The sequence below is a fragment of the Oncorhynchus nerka genome, linkage group LG10, assembly GCF_034236695.1.
Source record: "Oncorhynchus nerka isolate Pitt River linkage group LG10, Oner_Uvic_2.0, whole genome shotgun sequence".
In the NCBI taxonomy this organism is placed as follows: domain Eukaryota; kingdom Metazoa; phylum Chordata; class Actinopteri; order Salmoniformes; family Salmonidae; genus Oncorhynchus; species Oncorhynchus nerka.
In genome coordinates this window covers 28,012,508-28,033,768 of record NC_088405.1, presented here as the reverse complement: position 1 = coordinate 28,033,768, position 21,261 = coordinate 28,012,508, and the positions used below count along the sequence as shown (strand labels likewise).

The following is a 21,261-nucleotide window of genomic DNA, read 5'->3' as shown; positions in this document are numbered from 1 at the left end:
TCCGACTCGCTGCTTAATGGGGAGAATGGGTTGAAAGTTTCTGTAGGCTGAATGAGCGACACAGGTTGAGCATTCCTATAGCATTTCCCTCCAGAAGCCATAAGAAAGTTGTCCAGCTAAGGGGACCGTGCAAGGGGATTTATACTACTATCTGTACTTACTGGTGGCACAGACGCTGTTTCATCCTTTCCTACACTGAAATTACCCTTGCCTAACGATTGCGTCTGAAGCTGGGCTTGCAGCACAGCTATCCTCGCCGTAAGGCGATCTTTCTCCTGTATATTATGAGTACAGTGACTGCAATTAGAAGGCATCATGTTACTGTTACTACTTAGCTTCGGCTGGTGGAGGTCCTGACGAACCCTGTCCAGATAAAGTGTCCGGGGTGAAAAAGTTGAATGAAAAAAAGCTGGGTGAGGGAAAAACAAAAAGATATACACGGTAATTAAAATGTAAAAACCGTAAAGTTGTCAGGTAGCAAAGTAAGGTTAGCAACAAAACGCAAAAAAAAAAGTTGAGTGAGGGAAAAACAAAAAATATAAACGGTAATTAAAAGTAAAAATCATTGTTAGGTAGCAAAGTAAGGTTAGCAACAAAAAGCACAGCAGCATGTAAACAAGTCTGCAAGTTGTGACCGGAAATAAGAGATTATATTTATGTGAGTTTTGAAAATGAGACTAATGAGTTCTTGTCACTCGCAGTGGACTTTGGTTGAGCCAAACTATATAAATCACACAAGCAATAGGACCATCTCATAAACCATGTGAGAGACGCAATAAGAATGTGAAGGATTTTGTAGACTGCTATTCATACACTAGCGCCAGTATTCACAAAGCATTTCAGAGAACGAGTATGATCACACGATCCTATGATCAGGGGGACCAGGGCCTGTCAGACAGCTGGGAATAAGAGATTAAATTTATACTGAACAAAAATATAAATGCTACAATTTCAACAATTATTATGATGGGGAGGAGACAGGTTCAAAAAGGATTTTCAATTCAGACATGGATTGTGTATGTGTGCTATTCAGAGGGTGAATGGGCAAGATCAAAGATTGAGTTGCCTCTGAACAGTGTATTGTAGTAGGTGCCAGGCGCACCTGTTTGTGTCCAAAACTGCAACGCTTTCTTCCTTTACAGACTCCATAAACTTATGACTGTTTCCAAAATATGAATTTTGTGTATGGCTTCCTAGAAACAAGGGGTGGCTCAACTAACCTTTTGGGACAATTTATCCCACCCTCCCTTAACTTGAACAAAGATCCTTATAATCCAGTGACAGTGAGTTTTCAGAATTTCAAGAGTACTAGGCTACATACAGTAATCACATCTTGATCATGGTGACTTTGCAAAATAGGTCCAAACGAGGTCATATGTCAAGATATCTTGTAAAACAAATGTCCCATCCTTATCCTGAAGTAGATATCTAATATATGTTGAATATGTACAGTACCAGCCAAAAGTTTTGACACCTTCTACTTCTAGGGTTTTTCTTTATTTTGACTATTTTCTACATTGTAGAATAATAGTGACGACATCAAAACTATGAAATAACACATGGAATCATGTAGTAAATACCTAGGTGTCTGGCTAGACTGTAAACTCTCCTTCCAGACTCATATTAAACATCTCCAATCCAAAATTAAATCTAGAATCGGCTTCTTATTTCGCAACAAAGCCTCCTTCACTCACGCCGCCAAACACCCTCGTAAAACTGACTATCCTACCGATCCTCGACTTCAGCGATGTCATTTACAAAATAGCTTCCAATACTCTACTCAGCAAACTGGTTGCAGTCTATCACAGTGCCATCCGTTTTGTCACCAAAGCCCCTTATACCACCCACCACTGCAACCTTTATGCTCTAGTCTGCTGGCCCTCGCTACATATTCGTCGCCAGACCCACTGGCTCCGGGTCATCTATAAGTCTATGATAGGTAAAGCTCTGCCTTATCTCAGCTCACTGGTCACGATATCAACACCAACCGGTAGCACGCGCTCCAGCAGGTATATGTCACTGGTCATCCCCAAAGCCAACACCTCCTTTGTCCGCCTTTCCTTCCAGTTCTTTGCTGCCAATGACTGGAACTAATTGCAAAAATCACTGAAGCTGGAGACTTATATTTTTATTTACTTTTCTGCTCTTTTGCACACCAGTATTTCTACTTGCACATCTGCTATTTGTCACTCCAATGTTAATTTGCTAAATTGTAATTACTTTGCTATGATGGCCTATTTATTTTTATTTAACTACACAAGTCAGTTAAGAACAAATTCTTATTTTCAATGACAGCCTAGGAACTGCCTGTTCAGGGGCAGAATGACAGACTTGTACCTTGTCAGCTCGGGGGTTTGAACTTGCAACCTTCCGGTTACTAGTCCAACGCTCTAACCACTAAGCTACCCTGCCGCCCCTGACTTAGGTTGTGTTTTTAAAACAATACATACATATAGATATAGACATCATATAGACATCATACATGGTTAATATTTACCTCTGCTAGAAAAAAGTACTTAGTCAGCCACCAATTGTGCAAGTTCTCCCACTTAAAAAGATGAGAGAGGCCTGTAATTTTCATCATAGGTACACTTCAACTATGACAGACAAAATGAGAAATAAAATCCAGAAAATCACATTGTAGGATTTTAAATTAATTTATTTGCAAATTATGCTGGAAAATAAGTATTTGATCAATAACAAAAGTTTATCTCAATACTTTGTGATATACTCTTTGTTGGCAATGACAGAGGTCAAACGTTTTCTGTAAGTCTTCACAAGGTTTTCACACACCGTTGCTGGTATTTTGGCCCATTCTTCCATGCAGATCTCCTCTAGAGCAGTGATGTTTTGGGGCTGTTGCTGGGCAACACGGACTTTGATGAAAATTACAGGCCTCTCCCATATTTTTAAGTAGGAGAACTTGCACAATTGGTGGCTGACTAAATACTTTTTTGCCCCACTGTACAGTATTTTAGGGAAATTATAAAATGAGCCCCATTGAACACAAATTAAGGCCGTTCTATACACCACATGAGGGACAGAGTTTTACTGTGTGTGTGTTGCAAAGCATTTCTTGCACTTGATGCATGTGTACTGTGTCTTTCTGTCTTTCTTGGGTCCACACACATCGCAGCGCTTCTTCTTGTTGCTACCGGCTGCAATCTAGTATGATGAAAACACTTAGTTCAGGAATTTTACGAACATCTCACTCACTCAGTCACATATATAGCTGCAGCAGGCCAAGGTAGGAGAGTCAGACACACGCACATGCAACATCACTCACACTTACTTGTGTGAATTGTCGGTTCTGTGGGTCATGCGGATGGGGTACCAGCATCCTCCTCCTGAATCCTCTTCACGATGGATTCGTCAAGATGACAAACACGTTGTACGCCAAAATGTCCAAGTGGCCAGCGTAGGGTTCTTCTTTTGCAGCTGTAGCCAGTCACCAGCTTATCTAAAAATTGTCCACCACTCCTTTTATGGCATTGTAATAATTCATTATGATTTCTGTTTTTTCTGGTCGTCCCTATTCAGCGTACTCATGAGTACCACATTTTTGCCTTTCTTTGGCACGTAGGACACTAGGGACGTGTCGGTCATTAACACAAACTTAGAGGAATTGATAGGCCTGTTGAGGTGGGAGCTCTGGCTGGGGTAGAGTGTGGGAAAATACTGCATTTTTTTACAACGTTTCGAAATAATGTATTGTAATACCATTGTGCAAGTTCCCGCAGGATATTGTGTAGTTTCACATACTACAAAGGGTAAAGAGTATGAGAAAAGCGTGAGACAGGCAGACTGGCAGCGAGACAGACAGGTGCTTGGTGCTATGTTGAAACAGCCAGCCCAGGGAGGAGGAAGACACACACACTTTTCCACACTTTTATTACCCTCGGGTCCAGGAAGACCTGAACACCACATATGTAATATAAATGTGTAGGGGGGTTCACAGTGTGCACTCAATGAAAATGTGTTCTTTTACATGTTCTTCACAGAAAATTAGCCAGTCTTAGGTTGAAAAAATAATTCATTGTATAATTTTTTATTTAGTAAACATTGAAAATGGGTCCCACAGGCCTGAACACCACACAAGGGTTAAATAGATTTTAGAAGTTGTCTTTCTTACCTTTGGCAAAAGAAATTGAGGTCATGGAAGATGAGCAGTTGTGGTTACTCCGAGTCTCTAAGTGACAAAGAACACGTTGCACACTTGTATAGAAACATTACAATGCAAACACTCCTTGTGCACATGTTTTGTCAAATTAAATTAATACCAAGGTAACATTATTTTCTTTACTAAAGTCACAGATAGAACAAGGAGCTAGTTATAGTGTTAGTTATTATAAATATACTTGGCAATGTTACGTTCTCCTCTTTGTTTTGACCGTGTTTCTGAGGTCTGTGGATTTAACACAGAGTTACTGTCTTAACAAGAGTATAGACAAATATGTTTTTTGTGGTATGGTCAAAGATTTGTTTATTTTATTTATTTATAAAAAAAAATATTAACAAAAAGTATAAACTGGGTGGTTTGAGCCCTGAATACTGCTTGGCTGACATACAATGGGTATGACACCACTTTTATTTTTACTGCTCTAATTACGTTGGTAACCAGTTTCAAATAGTAATAAGGCACCTCAGGGGTTTGTGGTATATGGCCAATATAAGAGCTGTATCCAGGCGTTGAGTCGTGACTAAGAACAGCCCATAGCGGCGGTATTTTGGTAATTTTCTTTTCTTTTGTCTTTAAAAAAAAATCATAATGCAGATCAACAACTTACATTGCTACATCAAACAAAAAGAGTATTAACCAGAAAATACTAAAACACAAAAAATATAAATGAAATAATAAAATAAATAAAACATTATAGTGCAATTGTAATCCCTCTGAAACAATATCATTATAATGATTCAGGAAAATGTTATTCCTGTTGTTATTCACTGGGGTTAATCTTTTAAGAAGATAGTTAAATTCAATCAAAAATATGTGTAATTTTGGTATAGAATTTGGGGATTTTTGTTTGTGTATAAAGTATTTGGCAACAAGAATTTTAAAAAATCACTTCATCATTTCAGTGGTCTTGTTATCATTGCAAGAGCAACATATTATATCCTTCATGTCAAAAACATGGGTAGTGTTCATAATGGTAAATAAGTATTCTCCAAACTTTTCCCAAAATTCTGACACGAATTTACATTCAAAGAACAAGTGGTCAAATATTTGTATGTATTTTACTTTCCTGGGTGTGACGGATTTAGAAATCAACAAATGGTTCAAACGCATGTAGGTGGAGGGTGTGGAAGGGAAATTGTAGTTGTCAAGACAACAAAACCAAACATTTGCTCCTGTGTTACATGCTAGCTGTTAGTTGTCTTGCACAGCTCAGTTTATTCAGTACATTTCCAGAAATGGATGTATTGGGAAATTTAGAAGTCAGGTAAGTTAAAATGCATTGGTTTGTTCATTTGGTGATGCGTGGTGTATCTTACTTAGTTCATCTAAAATTATGTGTGTTAACTATACAAACTATATAAATTATGTATCTATATTCACGTTAACGTTACAGTAACTAACGTTACTAGCTAACGTTAGCTACTATAATGCACTCTTAGAAAAAATGGTTCTTCGTCTGTGTGTTTTGTTTCTTAGGTGGGCTCAGGGTTTGACAAGCCAAAATGTTGAATTTGTTGACAAGAAAACAGCCTGCTACATTTGTGGGAATTACATCGTTTTCCTGAATATAGAGACGAAAATTAGAAGTGTGCTGCAGTGTCCTGGTCGAGGTATTGGTGCCTTCACAGCAAATGGACATTGCAGGACACTTGCATTCTCCAACCATAAACTAAATCCCTCCATATTTGTGTACAACTACCCTGAACTTATTCTGAAGAATGAACTGAAGGGTAAGTCTTTATCTGAAACACTGACATTATTAACATGATTAAAGAGTTATATACATTGCATTAGCTATTCAAATACTTCCTCCAGTTAGCAATATTACTAAAGTGTTTTCTCATTTACAGGAACAGCCCATGTAGACTACACATCTCTGGCACTAAGTGATGCTGGTCCTTATTTGGCCTGCTGCTCATCAATACCAGACCACACCATAACAGTATGGTAACTGAAACCACTCCACTTGATATCCTCCTTCCACATTCATTTAAATGACCTCTGTTTTGTACACTCACTATTTGTGGTAATACCAATGCTTTTTTGTAGGAACTGGGAAACTGGGGATCCAATTTGTAACCAACCACAAGCTGGAAAAGACATCACCTCTTTGGTGTTTAACCCAATGAACTGGCTCCAGATTTGCTCTTTGAGTGCATCATCATCCCTTACAGTTTGGACCATTGAGAAGAGTGACAGCTTTCATATAATGAAACCAGGGTAATTGAGGTTAATTGTAACTACATAAATGTTGCAGGTTATTTCAATAATCACAATTGATACCTACAATAAATGTTATCCATGTCCTCACTATAAATTACATTTCATGTGTTATTAATGTATTATTCATTACATTGTCAATTGTCAGTGTGATAGATCTCCCTGCGACTGATGGCTGTCTGGTTGAGAGGGAGATTAACCCCTCTCATGTCCCCACCGGAATACTCACCTACTTCGGACCTCAGATGCCCAACTCAGCCATCGCAGGGCTTGCAGAAGACAGGGCAGACACCTTTGTGGTACTGTCTTCTTAACACCTCTCAACTGCAGGAACTAATTGCACAGGTTTTGTCTCACTCTGTAGTGAGTAGCTTATGTAAAAAAAAATGAATTCAAAAATGTGCAATTGTACTCTTCTCAATCTCAAAACAAGTTCACTATCCCTGTTTTGAAAGCCCAAAGAGCGCATCAAGACCAGGCTAAGACCTAGCACCATCTGCTGGACAGCCTCATCAGAGCTCTATGTGGGCTGTCAGGAAGGCCACCTGCTACAGGTTGACCCAGACTCTCTGGCTGTCTCTGTCCTCTTCAACCCCTCAGGTACACCCTGCTGTCTCATAGCGTTCTTTACTCTGGCCTAGGGGACCTGCTGTGCACTGGCTCTCACTCCAGATGAGTATCAGTCAGACACTCATTGAGGTTCATGGGGAACAAAAATGTACTGACAGTCACCAATTTTAGAAACATTGCCGAAAATAATCTACTTGGTTAGAAAAATTGTGCACTGACATCACGTCAATGATCACAATTATATGTGTAGTGTTATATTGCATGTTAATATCAATATGATAAAATATGTGTGCTTACTATCGTTCAGCTGCAGATGACATTCCTGGGTTCCAGCAGGGTAGCTTCCAGAGCTTAGCCCTGCACAAGGATGGACTATTTGTGTCAGGAAAGGTAACAAACTGCTCTTCACATTGATTGGAGGATGGATACATGATATCCAGCGAATTCAGCAGTATGAAGTCTGGTTCTTAGAGTTCAACTTACCCAGATGCATTCCAATTTGGTCTGTTAAACCACCTATTTAGAGCCAACAACAACATATTCCAGATTTATATTGTTTAAAATAGGCTTTTCTATTCTACAGGAGAATGTGCTACGTTGCTTAAAAATTAAGGGGAACCAAGTGGAGGTTACACAAACTTGGACATTGGAGGAACCAGCCACAACCATAATATATTCGCCAGACTATGAAACACTGCTCTTAGCTTCCAGTACAGTGAGTGCATACATTGTACTGTATTATGGATACATATTTTAATTATTTATAGGCTCTTGTTATAGTATGCTTTTGCTTTTTTCCAGGGGCGCATCTACAGGTATAAACGATCCCAGTGCGAGAAGGTGGTGAAAGTCCTGGACGTTCTCAGTGGAGACTTTGTGGCAGCAGCTTCACTGTATACTGATAATAACTTATGTGTGGTAAGAGATCATTGATGTCATGTTTAACTGGTGTAAATGTTTTGTAATGGATCCTCATTCATAATGATGTTGGCGTTTCTCTCCTCGTTACAGTCAGTGAGGGACTCGGGAGAGTTGCAGCTGTGGTCTCTAGATGCTGGCTTCTGCATCGGCTCTATATCTCTTCAAGTAAAGGTTAATAGTCATTCAATTACAATAGTATTAGGGCAGCTATGCTAAATAATACAGTAAGTAGGCATAGTCAATTGTGAATTGTGCTTGTTACAGTATTTAAGTGAAAGTCTCATGTAAACTTTATGGACAATAGAACAATAAAAAATTAAAAATAATAAATAAACTACTATTGTGTCTAGGTGACCAGTTTGGCCTGCTGTCCGATTGCTCAATACGTTGCCGTGGGAACAGTGTCGGGGCATGTCCTGTTCATTGAGCTGACCAGGGAACAGCAGCCTCGTCTGGTGCACAGGGTTCACCTCTACTACACTCCTGTGGACCACCTACTGCAAGTATCTCCAATGGGTTTACTGTTGTTATTTGCGTTTTGGTTGTTCTTATTGTAAAATGAGCCTTTTAAAGTTATCAATGTTCAATAGTAATATAGGATTTCATATTGTTTTTGGTTTACAGTTTTGATCAAGGAGGAAACTTCCTTATCACTGGTGCCTCGGATGCAAATATATATGTGTTGAATGCAAGGGCTTCCAGAGTATTTGAGGTAATCGGATACACAGGTACATTAATGCTCCACAAATGTCCATATATGTTTCTCCTGGTATTTCTTTAACTCATTTCAACCCATTATGTTTGATTAAAGCAGTGTTGTTCTCTCCAGGTGCTAAAGGAGCCATCGTGTCCCTGTCTACCCAGTATAGCCGGGACATTAAGCAGGTCAAACTGCTGGCTCTGTGTGCTGGAGAGAAGGACATAGGCCGAGGGGAGGGAAGTCTGCTTACACTGCTCACTCTGCCTGTGCAGGAGCTTACGGGTACTGACTGGGCTGTGTGTGTGTGTGTGTCCACAGAAAGAAGCTGTTGTTAATCATCCTGCATGACTTTGGATTTGTTCCATTTTATTTGACATCTGTCTCTGTTTAATTCCTGTATTGACACGCTGGAACTGAGATAGAATGGAATTTGTGTACTGCTGTTGCTTTGCAGGGGCAGGAGTGTGTGCAGACCTGAGAGGATGTCTTTCCAATAATGTCTTACAGCGGTGCACATATGAGGTCCCTCACGCACTCAGCTCCTCTGCCCTGGGAGCCAATAAGATCTTTGGCTACTGCCAAAAGAGGAAAGCTCTCCAGAGATTCCAGCTACCTGAGGTAAGGTCCCATGCATTACCAGTCTGACTTATGTTTAAAACCCCAAAAATCTTATATCTAAGATCTGAACATTTGTTGATGATGGGTGGTTTGCTGTTTAGTTTTTATTTGGTCATGACGTATGACCAAATTTGACACAATATCAATAACATTTGCATAAACACAACACAATACACGTGACCACTGTGCCATGTCTGTCTCCTAGAGCACAGAAAGGTCCTCTGACCAAGACGTGGTCCAGTTGACCCCAGAGAAGGAGGTGGAGGGTCACCCTATGGGCCCCGCCTCCGTCCTCCTGTCGCCCCACCAGTCTTGGCTGGCCTCAGTGGGCCAAGACGGACTGCTGCGCATCCGGGAGATCTCCAGTCTGGTACGACCTTGTTTCACTTCAGGCTTTGCATGTTACATTGAACATAACATGCAGCTTTATAGAGCTCATTTGAAATATACTGAAGGAAAAAAACAGTATTGTATTATACATTTAGTTCTTAAGAGAGTGAATCTCAAAAGAGGAAATCTGTGAGAACAAAATATTGATGAAAACACAATATCTTTGTGTTATGACCACTCGTAATGCTATTAACCTGAGTATGTTGTCATTGTCATGTACAGGACCGGTATGTTCAGATGCAGTGCCACTCGTGTTGGCTGGGAGGGGTGAGGACAGTGTCCTTTACCTCAGACAGTCAGACAATGATCACTACAGGCCTGAAAGACGGCTCTATGGTCTGTACAAGACTAAGGTAAGTCAACAGGGACAAGTCTGAAGGCAATGCAGTGTTGAACACCAGAGAGCACTGTAGTTCATGTAGATGTGGAATTTCAAAGATTATTAGATCATTCTAAAACATTTCACAATTTCTACTATAACAAGGAGAACCTTTCTCTCGTTATAATGCATTGGACTACTTTTATTTGTAAGACATTGTATTCTGTCTATGTATTTTTCTGTTTTCCATGAAGGCTGAAAATGGCAGGTGTTGGCAAAGCGAATGCAGCTACACAGTACAGCCAGTCTATAGCCAAATACCAGGAGAGTGTGATAACATCAGAGAACCCTATTCTCAGTAGGATGGCTGACTGGGACCCAGAGGCCCTGTCCCCTCCTGGGTCAGCAGATCTACACAGAGAAGAGGTGAATGGTAACCATGGCTACATCACAGGAAGTTGCTGGCACCTTAATTGGGGAGAACAGGCTGGTGGTAATAACTGGAGCGGAATTAGTGGAATGGTGTTAAATACATCAAACACATGGTTTCCAGGTGTTTGATGTCATTCTATTTGCACCGTTCCGGCCATTATTATGAGTCATTCTCCCCACAGCAGCCTCCTGTGATTCATATAGATTTGACATCCTCCATCTTAACTTACGCCTCACTGCGCCAGCTAAATACATCCTAGTTGACGCTATTCACACAGGGTTTGTCCTTTGCATCAGTGTAATGAAGATAATTTCAGATCCATCAAATCTTATGGAGTCAGATATGTGATGTTTCATATTTACACATGAAATGTAGTTAATTTGTTTGTCCTCACCTCCTGTCTTTAGGCCAATGATAAGCGACAGATAGTTGATGTGACGGAACAGGATGAGAGCTCCACCAACCTGCCCTCAGCCACAGCCTCAGACTCCACCTGGCTGGACAACAAGCTGGAAGCGGTCAGTAACACTGCTGATGTCACTTCAGCACAAGAGCTTTAGTCCGTCATTGTAGGCCGTCATTGTCAAGAAGAATTTGTTCTTAACTGACTTGCATATTTAAATATAGATTTGGTACTCAGTTTCACTCCAGTACTGATGGGACAAATACTTCAATACCTGATTCACAAAACAGCTGTGTTGCTGTTGGCACATTCTTCCTGGGTGAAAAGAGCAGGTGCAGATTGGGAGAAAGGCAGATAAACATTTCGGAGATTGTAGATAACATTGAACTGATATCAAAGCTGTGGCATTCATTGTGTTGTGGGTTTGCACATTGTAGATCACAGTTAGATTACAGTTAGATAACATGAAACAGCCATAGTTGGGTAACGTTCAGCCACTGTGCCATTACCTGCTTTATTATTTGTGTGGTGATGTGTTTGATTCCATTCAAGTCCCATCATGTTGAGTATAGAATAATTTAGTAGGGTGTAATGTTATAGCTGATGTATTGTGAAATATATGACAACAGTTCTGGTGAAAGTCAGTGTTGAAAGATATGCTGGCAAAACAATGTACTGTTTTTCAGGTAGTCCAGATAAATGTATCCACTGACGTGCTTTGAGTATGGGGATACAAAACAGAACAACAAATTGTCATCAGACAATACACACATCCTGCTAGTACCATTATACTGTCCACAGGTTATCAATGAGGAGATCCAGCAGTTTTCACAGACAAAGAAAAGCCTGAGGAAAAATGTCAAACAATTGCGTGACACAGTAAGCAGAGCTCTAATCCTCTTTTTATTTACTTTGCTTAATGAATCATGCGTGAGTGTAAAATTAGACACAATATCATCAAAATGTTAATGGCTAATGTGACCATGTCGTCGGCCCCAGATCCAGGCAATGATGCGTGAGAACGAGACGCTGCCTGACATGGAGAAGCTGGAGCAGCAGGAGTTCAACCTGGATGTAGATGAGCAAAAGAGACTGCAAGCCGAGGGGGAGCAGGAGGTCACCAGGGTAAAACACACACACACACACACACACACACACACACACACACACACACAGTGTGATAGTATTCTTATTGACTCCCTTACAGGTCCGAAATGAGATTGAGTTGGAGAACCTAGCCAAGTGCTACCTGCGTGACGTCCTTAAGAGGGAATGCTGGGATTCCATGAAGGTCAAAGGGCAAGCTATCAAGGTAAGTTGAGAGTCATAACCAAAATGGAGTTGGTTTTCAAAGGTGCAGCAACAGATATGTTTTGAGACTGTGTGTTTTGTTGGCTTTACCTTAGGCCTTCCACACTGAACACGAGGTGAAGAACTACCCCATGAAGGAACGGACACAGCAGGAGCTGGATGAACTTCATAGAGTGGAGAGTATGAGGAAGATTGAACGGGCTGACAGTAATGTGAGTTAGAATGTGCTGTATGTCCCTTTAGTCACAGTGCAATTGCTAGAGATTTTGCCAATTTTATACACCTTCATTGGCAATAGTGCCAAGCAATATGTTTTTTTTGTTTTGCATGCCACTCATCCTCTTCCAAAACACTCTAGCTCCAGCAGGAGATTCTAGAGAAGAAGACCAAGACCACGACGGAAGAAGAGGAGGAGGAGGAAGGCCGTGAGATGGAGAGTGCTTCCCTCACAGGTAGCCTCAGTGCCCAGTATGGAGGCTCAAACCCCTACCTCTACAATCAGTTCAACCTGCACATCAGAGAGCAGAAGATCAACCAGATCACTTTGCTACAGGTAAACAAACAGTTTGACAATATGTACTAGGATTTTAATAACCAATGTATACATATTCAGCATTTAAAGGGCAATTCTACCACTTTTCAACCTCTTATTCATTATCTCCAGCACGATAACAACAGTGTCTACATATGCGAACACAGCACATTTCTATGATCTGTGGTTGAAATGATTTTAAAAAATCCATGATTTGCAAAACCTGTAACAAGTTGTTTTTGCCAAAGACAGGGTATTTTCTTGCTCCTCATGTCACCGTGAATCTCAGTGTTTGAAAATCATTTAATATATTTTTTTACTACAAAACATAAACACACCGTTTTCACATATGTAGACACTGGTATTGTGCTTGAGATAATGAATATGAGGTTGAAAAGTGGTGGAATTGCCCTTTAATGATTAAAGTATTAGTGTTTAGCATTAAATAACCAAATTGAGTTTAGCTAATTATTTCACATAATTGCGTATAACAGCCTCCTTCTCCATTTGACTTCTCACCTTCACTCACACACAAGGATGTCATCTACAAAGTGAAGACAGCCTTTAACACAGACTTTAAGGGGGTGCACAAGCAGAAGGAGCAGGAGATCAACCGAGTGAAAGATAAGAATCGTCGCATCATGGAGATCATGTCAGAGCTGGACCACAAGATGAAGCTGTGGGAGCCCAGTCTGTCTGACAACGAGCGGCCAGAGAGGGCACTGTCTGTGGAGGACTCTGAGGTTAGACTTGAAGCTGTTTTTTTTTGTTATTGACCTACTTTAATGGTTTAGATTTCCACCAAAACACAAGTTACTGCACATCAAATGATAATTTATGACTTATGACTCCGTCTCCAGATTCATTTTGAAAAGTACCTCACCCCAGAGCAGAGAAAAAAAGAGGAGGAGAAGAAGAAAGAGGAGGAACAAAGACGGCAGACGGCCAAGGTACTTGTCACTACCTTCCTACCTTTCCCATCTCCCACTTATTAAATGTTTACTCTTAGGGGTCATTCTAACAGCCGATAAACCATTACTAACCCAAGCAAGGTCTTAATCACTAACCGATAAATTGTGAAAACTGAGCTGTTTTCTTAGTAAAAATACAGTTGATGTTATTGGCTTGGGTACCCATTGAAACAGACATTCTGGTTCTCCTTTTCCTTAGAGTGACAATATCAGAGAGCGAGCTCTGGATGAAATGATGGGTGGAGTACTCGAGCTAAAAAAAGAGGACATCTTGAGAGTGGTATGGCGGTGGTCAAAAAAGGAAAAATCTGAAATATGGATATGAATTTAATATCCAATATTAATTAACATTTAATACATCTACCGTTAACATGATAAACATTTATTAAACGTGATTGTCCTGAAGAAAAGTATTTGAATGACAGAATGTAGAGAATGTGTTTGAATGTATTTTCTGACCCTGTACTTTTCTACATGCAGGAGGTGCCTCAGCCTGAGTTCATTGTATCCAAACCGGACATTCAGTGGACAGAGGAAGAGAAAAAGATCTATAAAGAGTATGAGAAGAAAGCCAAAGAACTGAGCGAGGAACAGGAGAAGTACAGAAAGGTGTGATTTTTGTGTGAAAACATCTGCTTTTCAATGTTGTATTCAAAAGAAATACACCATCATAATAGGACCCAGACTTGATTTACTAAACAAGTTCAGTTGCCATTGTCTTGTTCCAGACTCTGGAAGCTGAAATGAATAAACTACAGACGTCCATCATGGACTCCACTCAGGGGTTTGATGAAACCTTGACCAAGCTCTTTGAGAGGAAGGTGAAATCTGAGATGGTTATATACCAGGTAAGACAGAGCACACACACACACACACACACAGATCAAGATTTAATTAAAGAAATATACAGTACATTCCATGTGCCATTGTTGTTTTCTTGCTATGTTCTTTTGTAGGAAGAGCTGAAGATTACAAATCTAGTTCACTCCATTCTGATAGAGGAGGAGGTTCTCAATAGAGAGCGAGAACTCAGCCTCAAGCTAGAAAAAAACAGGGTCTATAAGGTGAGATGTCGTTATATTAATGCCAATGGAGGCTGGCGGGAGGAGCTATAGGAGGACGGGCTCATTGTAATCCAGCCTTTACAATGAGCACCTCCTCCTACCAGCCTTCATGCTCTATTGGCTATCTTTCTCATGGGGAAGGGATTTACAATGGTTGAGTCCACAGGAGGTTGGTGTTTGTGGTAATGGCTGGAGCGGAGTGAGTTTCCATGTGTTGGATGCCATTCCATTCCAGACAATATTATGAGCCGTCCTCCCCTCAGCAGCCTCCTGTGGTTGGGTTAGAGATCATTTTATGTTAGCTATCCTATCTCTATTATATACAACCATATTATTACACATTCCAGTCAGATATTATCCTGTATCTCTGTCTTCGACTGTGTTTTACAAGCTTCAACATGTGTGGCATCTTAATTGGTTTCCCTTCAACACTGTTCTTGTTAGTTCCTGTACTTTGCGTTCCCATCGCTTAACATGCCTTATTCTCCTGACAGAATGAGATTGGAGAAGAGCTTAAGAAGCACAAAGAGGATGTAGAAATGTTCCGGGAGACCTACGACAATGTTGTGGCCGAGGACAAAGTACGACTGGCAGTAGCACGTCTACTATCTCATGTCAGATACTGTCCGACACTTATTGTTCTTGGGTACTATCTGACATATTGTGTATCCCTAGCTTCTCGACAGGGGATTCAGGAAGGAGTTCTTTGATGTCCCAGGCCATCTTGTTGATCAGCTGTACAAGCTATACAAGCGCAGACCCAGGTACTGCATAAAAAAAGAGAAAGGGGTCATAGTATCTTCAATACATAGTGTACATAGTTTTTGCCATTCAGATTTTTAGAATAGGGTGCAACAACCCAGTACTCTCTTGCCCAGGGTCCAGAGGATGAGGACCCAGGCAGACAACAGTACCAGCCCCTTTAAAGAGCGGCCCTTACCGGGCCCAGTGGCAGCAGAGGGTCTCTGTCAGATGATGATGGAGGAGCTGGACGCTCCAGAGAACATACCTGAAAGCCTAGACGTGTCTGTGTGGGAGAGGTTCTGCCTGGCCCGCAGAGCCAAAGTTGAGAGTGAGCAGCAGGTAATGGAAAACCAGCCACGGAACAAGTGAGGTAGTCTAATTTGTAAGTCGCTCTGGATAAGAGCGTCTGCTAAATGACTTAAATGTAATATGTCTGAGGAAATGTTAGTGGCAGTACATGCATTTCCTTGTCATTGATGTTCTCCAGCACCTTGAAACCTACAGTATATTTCATAGAATATATAAACTTACAGGGTAAGTCTGCCTTATTAAAGTGTTATGTAACACAGGACACAAAGAATGTGGAACAGAGAAGGAGAGATTAGATCCAGTTAATTATACCATTTTGTTAAACATTGTAGTAGTTCTAGTTAATTTCAATGTCATCTTTTGTGTCTTGTCCTACTCAGGTGAAAGTTAAGGCTTTGACTCTGGCTGAAATGCAAGCCTTTCTGCAGAAGAGGACCGATGAGGATGAGAGTGCAAGACTGGAAATGAAATGTCTCATGGATGACATCAATGGGTAAGAGTGTCATACCGTGAGAGTACATCAATTATATTCTTAAAAGCGCAGAACATTTTTCACTAAACACAAATGTTTCCACCCCATGATTCTTTTGAACACTTTATACAGGTGTAGTCTTTCTTAACAGTTGTCTGTCTGAGCACGAATAAGCTTGGCACGCAAGGCTAATTCAGGAGTGACTCATTGATAGCGCATGGTCTTTAAACTCTTGATGTCTCCAGGCTACGAGAGGAGAAGATGCGTTTCCGCCTGGACATCATGGTTCAGATCCTGATCAAGCAGGGCCAGGTGGAGGTGGAGAACGGAGACTTCATTGCGGACTACTCTGACTCTCTGCTGCTCCATAAGAGTGTGGTGGAGGACCTCAACGGGACCATCAGAGTGAGACCCATAGACATTCTTTATTCATTTACGTGAGCAGAATCATCCTAACATTGTAGCATAAGTTAAACATTTGTAAATGGGGACAAACAGGGCAAAAATGGGTCATGAGGAACTCCACCGATGAGATGCATAGGCTATGTATTGACCTGTGCTCTTCTGTCAGGCTCTGGGAGAGCAGAAGATAGCCAGCATGGTGGAGTGCAAGGACTTCCGTAAAGGCATCATCCAGCAGGAGTGGGAGCACAAGAGGATGAGGATGCAGAAGGAGGACCTGAACAACAAAGCCAGGGACATCCAGATGCTGCGCGTCTCTCAGGAGCTGCAGGAGGTACACTAAAGCTTACCATGGGACAGTTCTCCCTGGAACAATAGTTAATTGCAAAGGCATACAGTACACTACCGTTCAAAAGTTGTCACAGAAATATCTTTTTTTTTTTTAAAGAAAAGCACATTTTTTTGTCCATGAAAACAATCAAATTGATCAGAAATAGTGTAAACATTGTTAATGTTGTAAATGACTTTTGTAGCTGGAAACAGATTTATGGAATATCTACATTATCAGCAACCATCAGTCCTGTGTTCCAATAGCACATTGTGTTAGCTAATCCAAGTTTATAATTTTTAAAAGGCTAATTGATCATCAGAAAACACTTTTGAAATTGTTGGAACAGCTGAAAACTGTTCTGATTAAAGCAATAAAATTGGCCTTAGACTAGTTGAGCATCAGCATGTGGGTTCGATTACAGGCTCAAAATGGCCAGAAACAAAGAACTTTCTTCTGAAACTCATCAGTCTATTCTTGTTCTGAGGAATGAAGGCAATTTCTTGCATGGAATAGCCAAGAAACTGAAGATCTCATTCAACGCTGTGTACTACTCCCTTCAGAAGAAACAGCGCAAACCAGAATAGAAAGAGTGGGAGGCCCCAGTGCACAACTGAGCGAAAGAACACAAAGTACATTAGTGTCTAGTTTGATAAAGACGCCTCACAAGTCCTCAACTGGCAGCTTCATTAAATAGTACCCGCAAAACACCAGTGTCAACGTCAACAATGAAGAGGTGACTCCGGAATGCTGGCCTTCTAGGCAGAGTTGCAAATAAAAAGCCATAGCTCAGACTGGCCAATAAAATATAGATGAAAGAAAATGGGCAAAATAACACAGACACTGGACCAGAGGAACTCTGCCTAGAAGGCCAGCATCCTGGAGTCACCTCTTCATTGTTGACGTTGAGACTGGTATTTGCGGGTACTATTTAATGAAGCTGCCAGTTGAGGACTTGTGAGGCGTCTTTATCAAACTAGACACTAATTTACTTGTCCTCTTGTGCACCAGGGCCTCCCACTCTTTCTATTCTGGTTAGGGCCAGTTTGCTCTGTTTGGTGAAGGGAGTAGTACACAGAGTTGTACGAGATCTTCAGTTTCTTGGCAATTCCTCACATGGAATAGCCTTCATTTCTCAGAACAAGAATAGGCTGACGAGTTTCAGAAGGTCTTTGTTTCTGACCATTTTGTGCCTGTAATCAAAACCACAAATGCTGATGCTGAAGATACTCAACTAGTCTAAAGGCCAGTTTTATTGGACCTTTATAAAATCGGTACAACAGTTTTCAGCTGTGCTAACAATTGCAAAAGGGTTTTCTAATGATCAATTAGCCTTGTGTTAGCTAATCCAAGTTTAGCGTTTTTACAACATACTGTGGTCTGGTTAGCTCAGCTGGTTTGAGCAAAATGCTAGCAACACCAAAGTTGCAGGTACAAGTATGAACCCTCTATAGGCCACAAGACATCTCATTGGCTGTAATATAGGTTATGCTGAAAAAGTGTCTGCACTGTAACAATGTAAAATACCTGCATTGCCTCTTCCACATGGCCAAAAACCATTGACATATCAAAAATACCCTGAACCACCACCTATTTTTGAGCTATAAAATGATCAACCTGCTTTTTTTGTTCTGACATTTGACAGTGAGAGCTTGTATCGTTTGGGGGATGTAGAATCAATCTATGTCAAATGAAATATGCATGTTTTTCCACACAAACTAAGAGATCATGATTTAAACAAAGCTTTTTTGCCCCAAGTATCTCAGTGAGACGGATCATGACAACCGCATATCAAAGCAGGTTTCAACTCTGGAGAAAACCATAACATTACAGGAAAAGGTAATGTGAACAGAGTTAATATAATTTCATATCAATTACATTTATTCAAGTGCTTAAAATATCAGCTATAATGCTTGTGTATTTCAGACTCACCTAAAGAATGTGCTGACCTGTAAGAAGTTGATCAAGCAGCTGAACAGACAGGCAGCAATGAAGGCATCGAAGAATTCTGCTCTGGATGAGCAGCTTACCAACATGCAAGTGACTGTGGCTGAGAGGAGACACATCTGTGAAGCCATAGGTACTGTAATAATTACACATTTCATTGCAGTATAGGTTTACACAATTTTAGGCAGGTCATTACTTCAACTGTGATGTTATCAGGAGCTTTATTGGCATCACTGTGTACATGGTGGATATTGTTCTGTTGCATTGTTGTTTTTAACCCCTAACTTGCCCCTTGATGCCTCATTTCCTATAACACTTCCACTGAATCATCTAATGAACTGTGATGCTATTTGCTGCTCTGCTCAGCCATGGAGGAGAACCATGAGAGTGATGCAGAGGAGAGGTACCAGGAGATCATCCAGAGGAAGAAGCTGGTGGAGCTAGCCAGGGCCCAGGCTGAGGAGGTGGCTACCCTCAGGGCAGAGGTGGAACGCATGAGGATGAAGTCCTTCCCCGCTCTCGCTCAGCTAAAACATAACTGACACATTTAGGAAACACTTTATTTTTAAAAAATTAACAAAACGTCAAACTGATTTTCATGTTTAAATATAGAACTAATATAAATTACTATGGTAGGTAACAGTATGAAATTAAACTGATGAAGTGGCAAATTAATGTTATTTTTTCACTCAAATTACTTGTGGATCATAGTAAACTTAGGGTGAAAAACATCCAGTACATAAGATTGAATCTAGATTATTCAACAAAGGCAGGAAACCTGCATGATAAATCTGATATCAACAATTAATATTATTTGTGACAATATGAACAGAAGGCATGTGGGTCTATGCATTGGTGAAGTCCTCTTCTGTGCGGTTAAAGTGCAGTATGCTGTCCTCTACACCAAAGAGGTCAATTAGCTGGGAGATGCTGGCTTTCCTGCCATCTATGGGGAGATCTGACTGGAACTCATACAATGCAGCCTGACTACAACTCCGCCACTTGTCAATCAAAACTCTCAACTGTGTCAGGTCATTCTAGAGAGAAAGAAGTGAGAGATGGGGAATACAATAAACAGTGGTTGAATATTCACAACAAATTATACCACCTTTTTTTTTTTTTACACCCATGTCATTTAGCATTTTCATTGAGCGGTTACCTTGCTTCTGTACATTTTAACCATCTTCAGTCGCCGTAGTCTCTCGGTCCTTTCTTTAACCTCTCTCTTCAATTGGTCTCGTAGTTGTAGCAAGTCTATATGAGTGGGTTGAGCCGATTCAGGCATGGGGCCAGGGACCCCAGCCCTTCTAGTCTCTGGACATTCACTGGGCGTGATCTCATTTCTGTTGATGTCAATATTCTTCGGTCTGTCTGTTTTGGCACCATGCTCGGTCTCTTTGTCTGCTGTTGAGGGAAGTTGGTCATCATCGATGTTAAGACGTTTGGCCACGGAAACAGGAGAGGTGAAGGAACGTTTTGATCTTTTCAGTCGTTCCTTCAGAGAAGAACTCATCTGCTGTTTTGGCTGAGAAAACGTTTGACACTTGTGAATGACAATGAACAGCTAGAAACATGCCAGAGGCCCATTATTTAATACGAAAATCCATGTAGAAAAACAGCAGTACGTTAAATATGCATGTTAGAGGGGTTTGACAAACGTTAAGAAATGGTATCTAACTGTACTGTAGCTATCTTTGTGTGTGTATTCAGCACAATTAGATGGGTTTGAAACAAATTAGATTAGCTACTGGCTGCTACATATATTATTTAGGTAATTTTAGCTACTTAGTTAGCTAGATTTCACTGTAAATTACATTACAACATGCCTGGTTCTGGTACTGTAGACCGTCCTTACCTTACCTTTTGCACACTACTGGATTCACATGGGCTTGATTTTAAATAACAGGGTGTGCCGTACACAGGTTTTGATTTGGTTGTCTTCGGTGTGGTCTCCATTTCTTTAATTACAACGCGTAGGTTACAAATTGGCCTCACGAAAGTTTTTCACAGGGTTAGCTTGCTAACAACAAGCTCATGCAAACCTCTAAGCTTTTATTGGTCATTATTACAGTCGCAAAGTCATAAACCCCGCCCATTTCTACAATTAATTTTCTTAAAATCTGATTTTAAAACGAACGTTAACCACACTGCTAATTTATACATAACACTAACCTTACATTAACATCAAAAAGCCACTTGTTGTTTCCATGATTTTTTACGATATAGCCCATTTTGACTTTGTGGCTGTGGTAACTAATGGGAAACCTTTTGATTGGTTGAAAGTTAGACTATATTTCCTGTTTACAGAAAATAACTGGGAGTTGTAGTATATCAATCCTAAAGCAGATTTAATTCGTTTCAGGGCAATGCATTTATGAATATTTCGACTGGAAAATCTATTTTGTTTTTGTACAGAAATCAACAACA

At 40.6% G+C, this 21,261-nt stretch overlaps 2 protein-coding genes and 1 long non-coding RNA gene across 4 annotated transcripts; 1 reads left to right on the top strand and 2 right to left on the bottom strand.

Moving 5' to 3' along the window:
- Positions 1–2,103: 2,103 nt before the first annotated feature.
- Positions 2,104–3,952, bottom strand: LOC135573671 (uncharacterized). The gene is made up of 2 exons (XR_010464828.1): positions 3,293–3,952; positions 2,104–3,165 (listed from the first exon to the last, which is right to left on the bottom strand). It is a non-coding gene; the product is annotated as an uncharacterized LOC135573671 (long non-coding RNA).
- A 1,145-nt stretch (positions 3,953–5,097) lies between these two features.
- Positions 5,098–19,836, top strand: cfap43 (cilia and flagella associated protein 43). The gene is made up of 38 exons (XM_029669371.2): positions 5,098–5,444; positions 5,657–5,910; positions 6,031–6,127; positions 6,230–6,400; positions 6,549–6,699; positions 6,856–7,000; positions 7,278–7,360; positions 7,554–7,685; positions 7,772–7,888; positions 7,982–8,062; positions 8,242–8,390; positions 8,516–8,619; positions 8,721–8,873; positions 9,046–9,209; positions 9,415–9,579; positions 9,822–9,952; positions 10,173–10,344; positions 10,759–10,869; positions 11,556–11,633; positions 11,754–11,879; positions 11,962–12,066; positions 12,161–12,277; positions 12,424–12,618; positions 13,134–13,340; positions 13,458–13,547; positions 13,768–13,848; positions 14,049–14,177; positions 14,297–14,416; positions 14,525–14,632; positions 15,127–15,213; positions 15,308–15,396; positions 15,511–15,715; positions 16,066–16,178; positions 16,403–16,562; positions 16,729–16,893; positions 18,646–18,726; positions 18,814–18,967; positions 19,201–19,836. The coding sequence occupies exons 1-38, from the start codon at positions 5,362–5,364 to the stop codon at positions 19,374–19,376; spliced, it is 5,049 nt and encodes a 1,682-aa protein (XP_029525231.2). The 5' UTR covers positions 5,098–5,361; the 3' UTR covers positions 19,377–19,836.
- Positions 16,564–20,894, bottom strand: sfr1 (SWI5-dependent homologous recombination repair protein 1). Of its 2 annotated transcripts, XM_029669373.2 has the most exons (5): positions 20,695–20,894; positions 19,994–20,359; positions 19,242–19,871; positions 18,820–18,953; positions 16,564–16,884 (listed from the first exon to the last, which is right to left on the bottom strand). In XM_029669373.2, exons 1-3 carry the CDS (start codon positions 20,788–20,790, stop codon positions 19,680–19,682), a joined length of 654 nt encoding a protein of 217 aa, XP_029525233.2. In that variant the 5' UTR covers positions 20,791–20,894; the 3' UTR covers positions 16,564–16,884; positions 18,820–18,953; positions 19,242–19,679. The 2 variants fall into 2 exon arrangements, with proteins under 2 accessions (XP_029525233.2, XP_029525232.2); XM_029669372.2 differs by having other exon boundaries at positions 18,820–19,871.
- Positions 20,895–21,261: the final 367 nt, after the last annotated feature.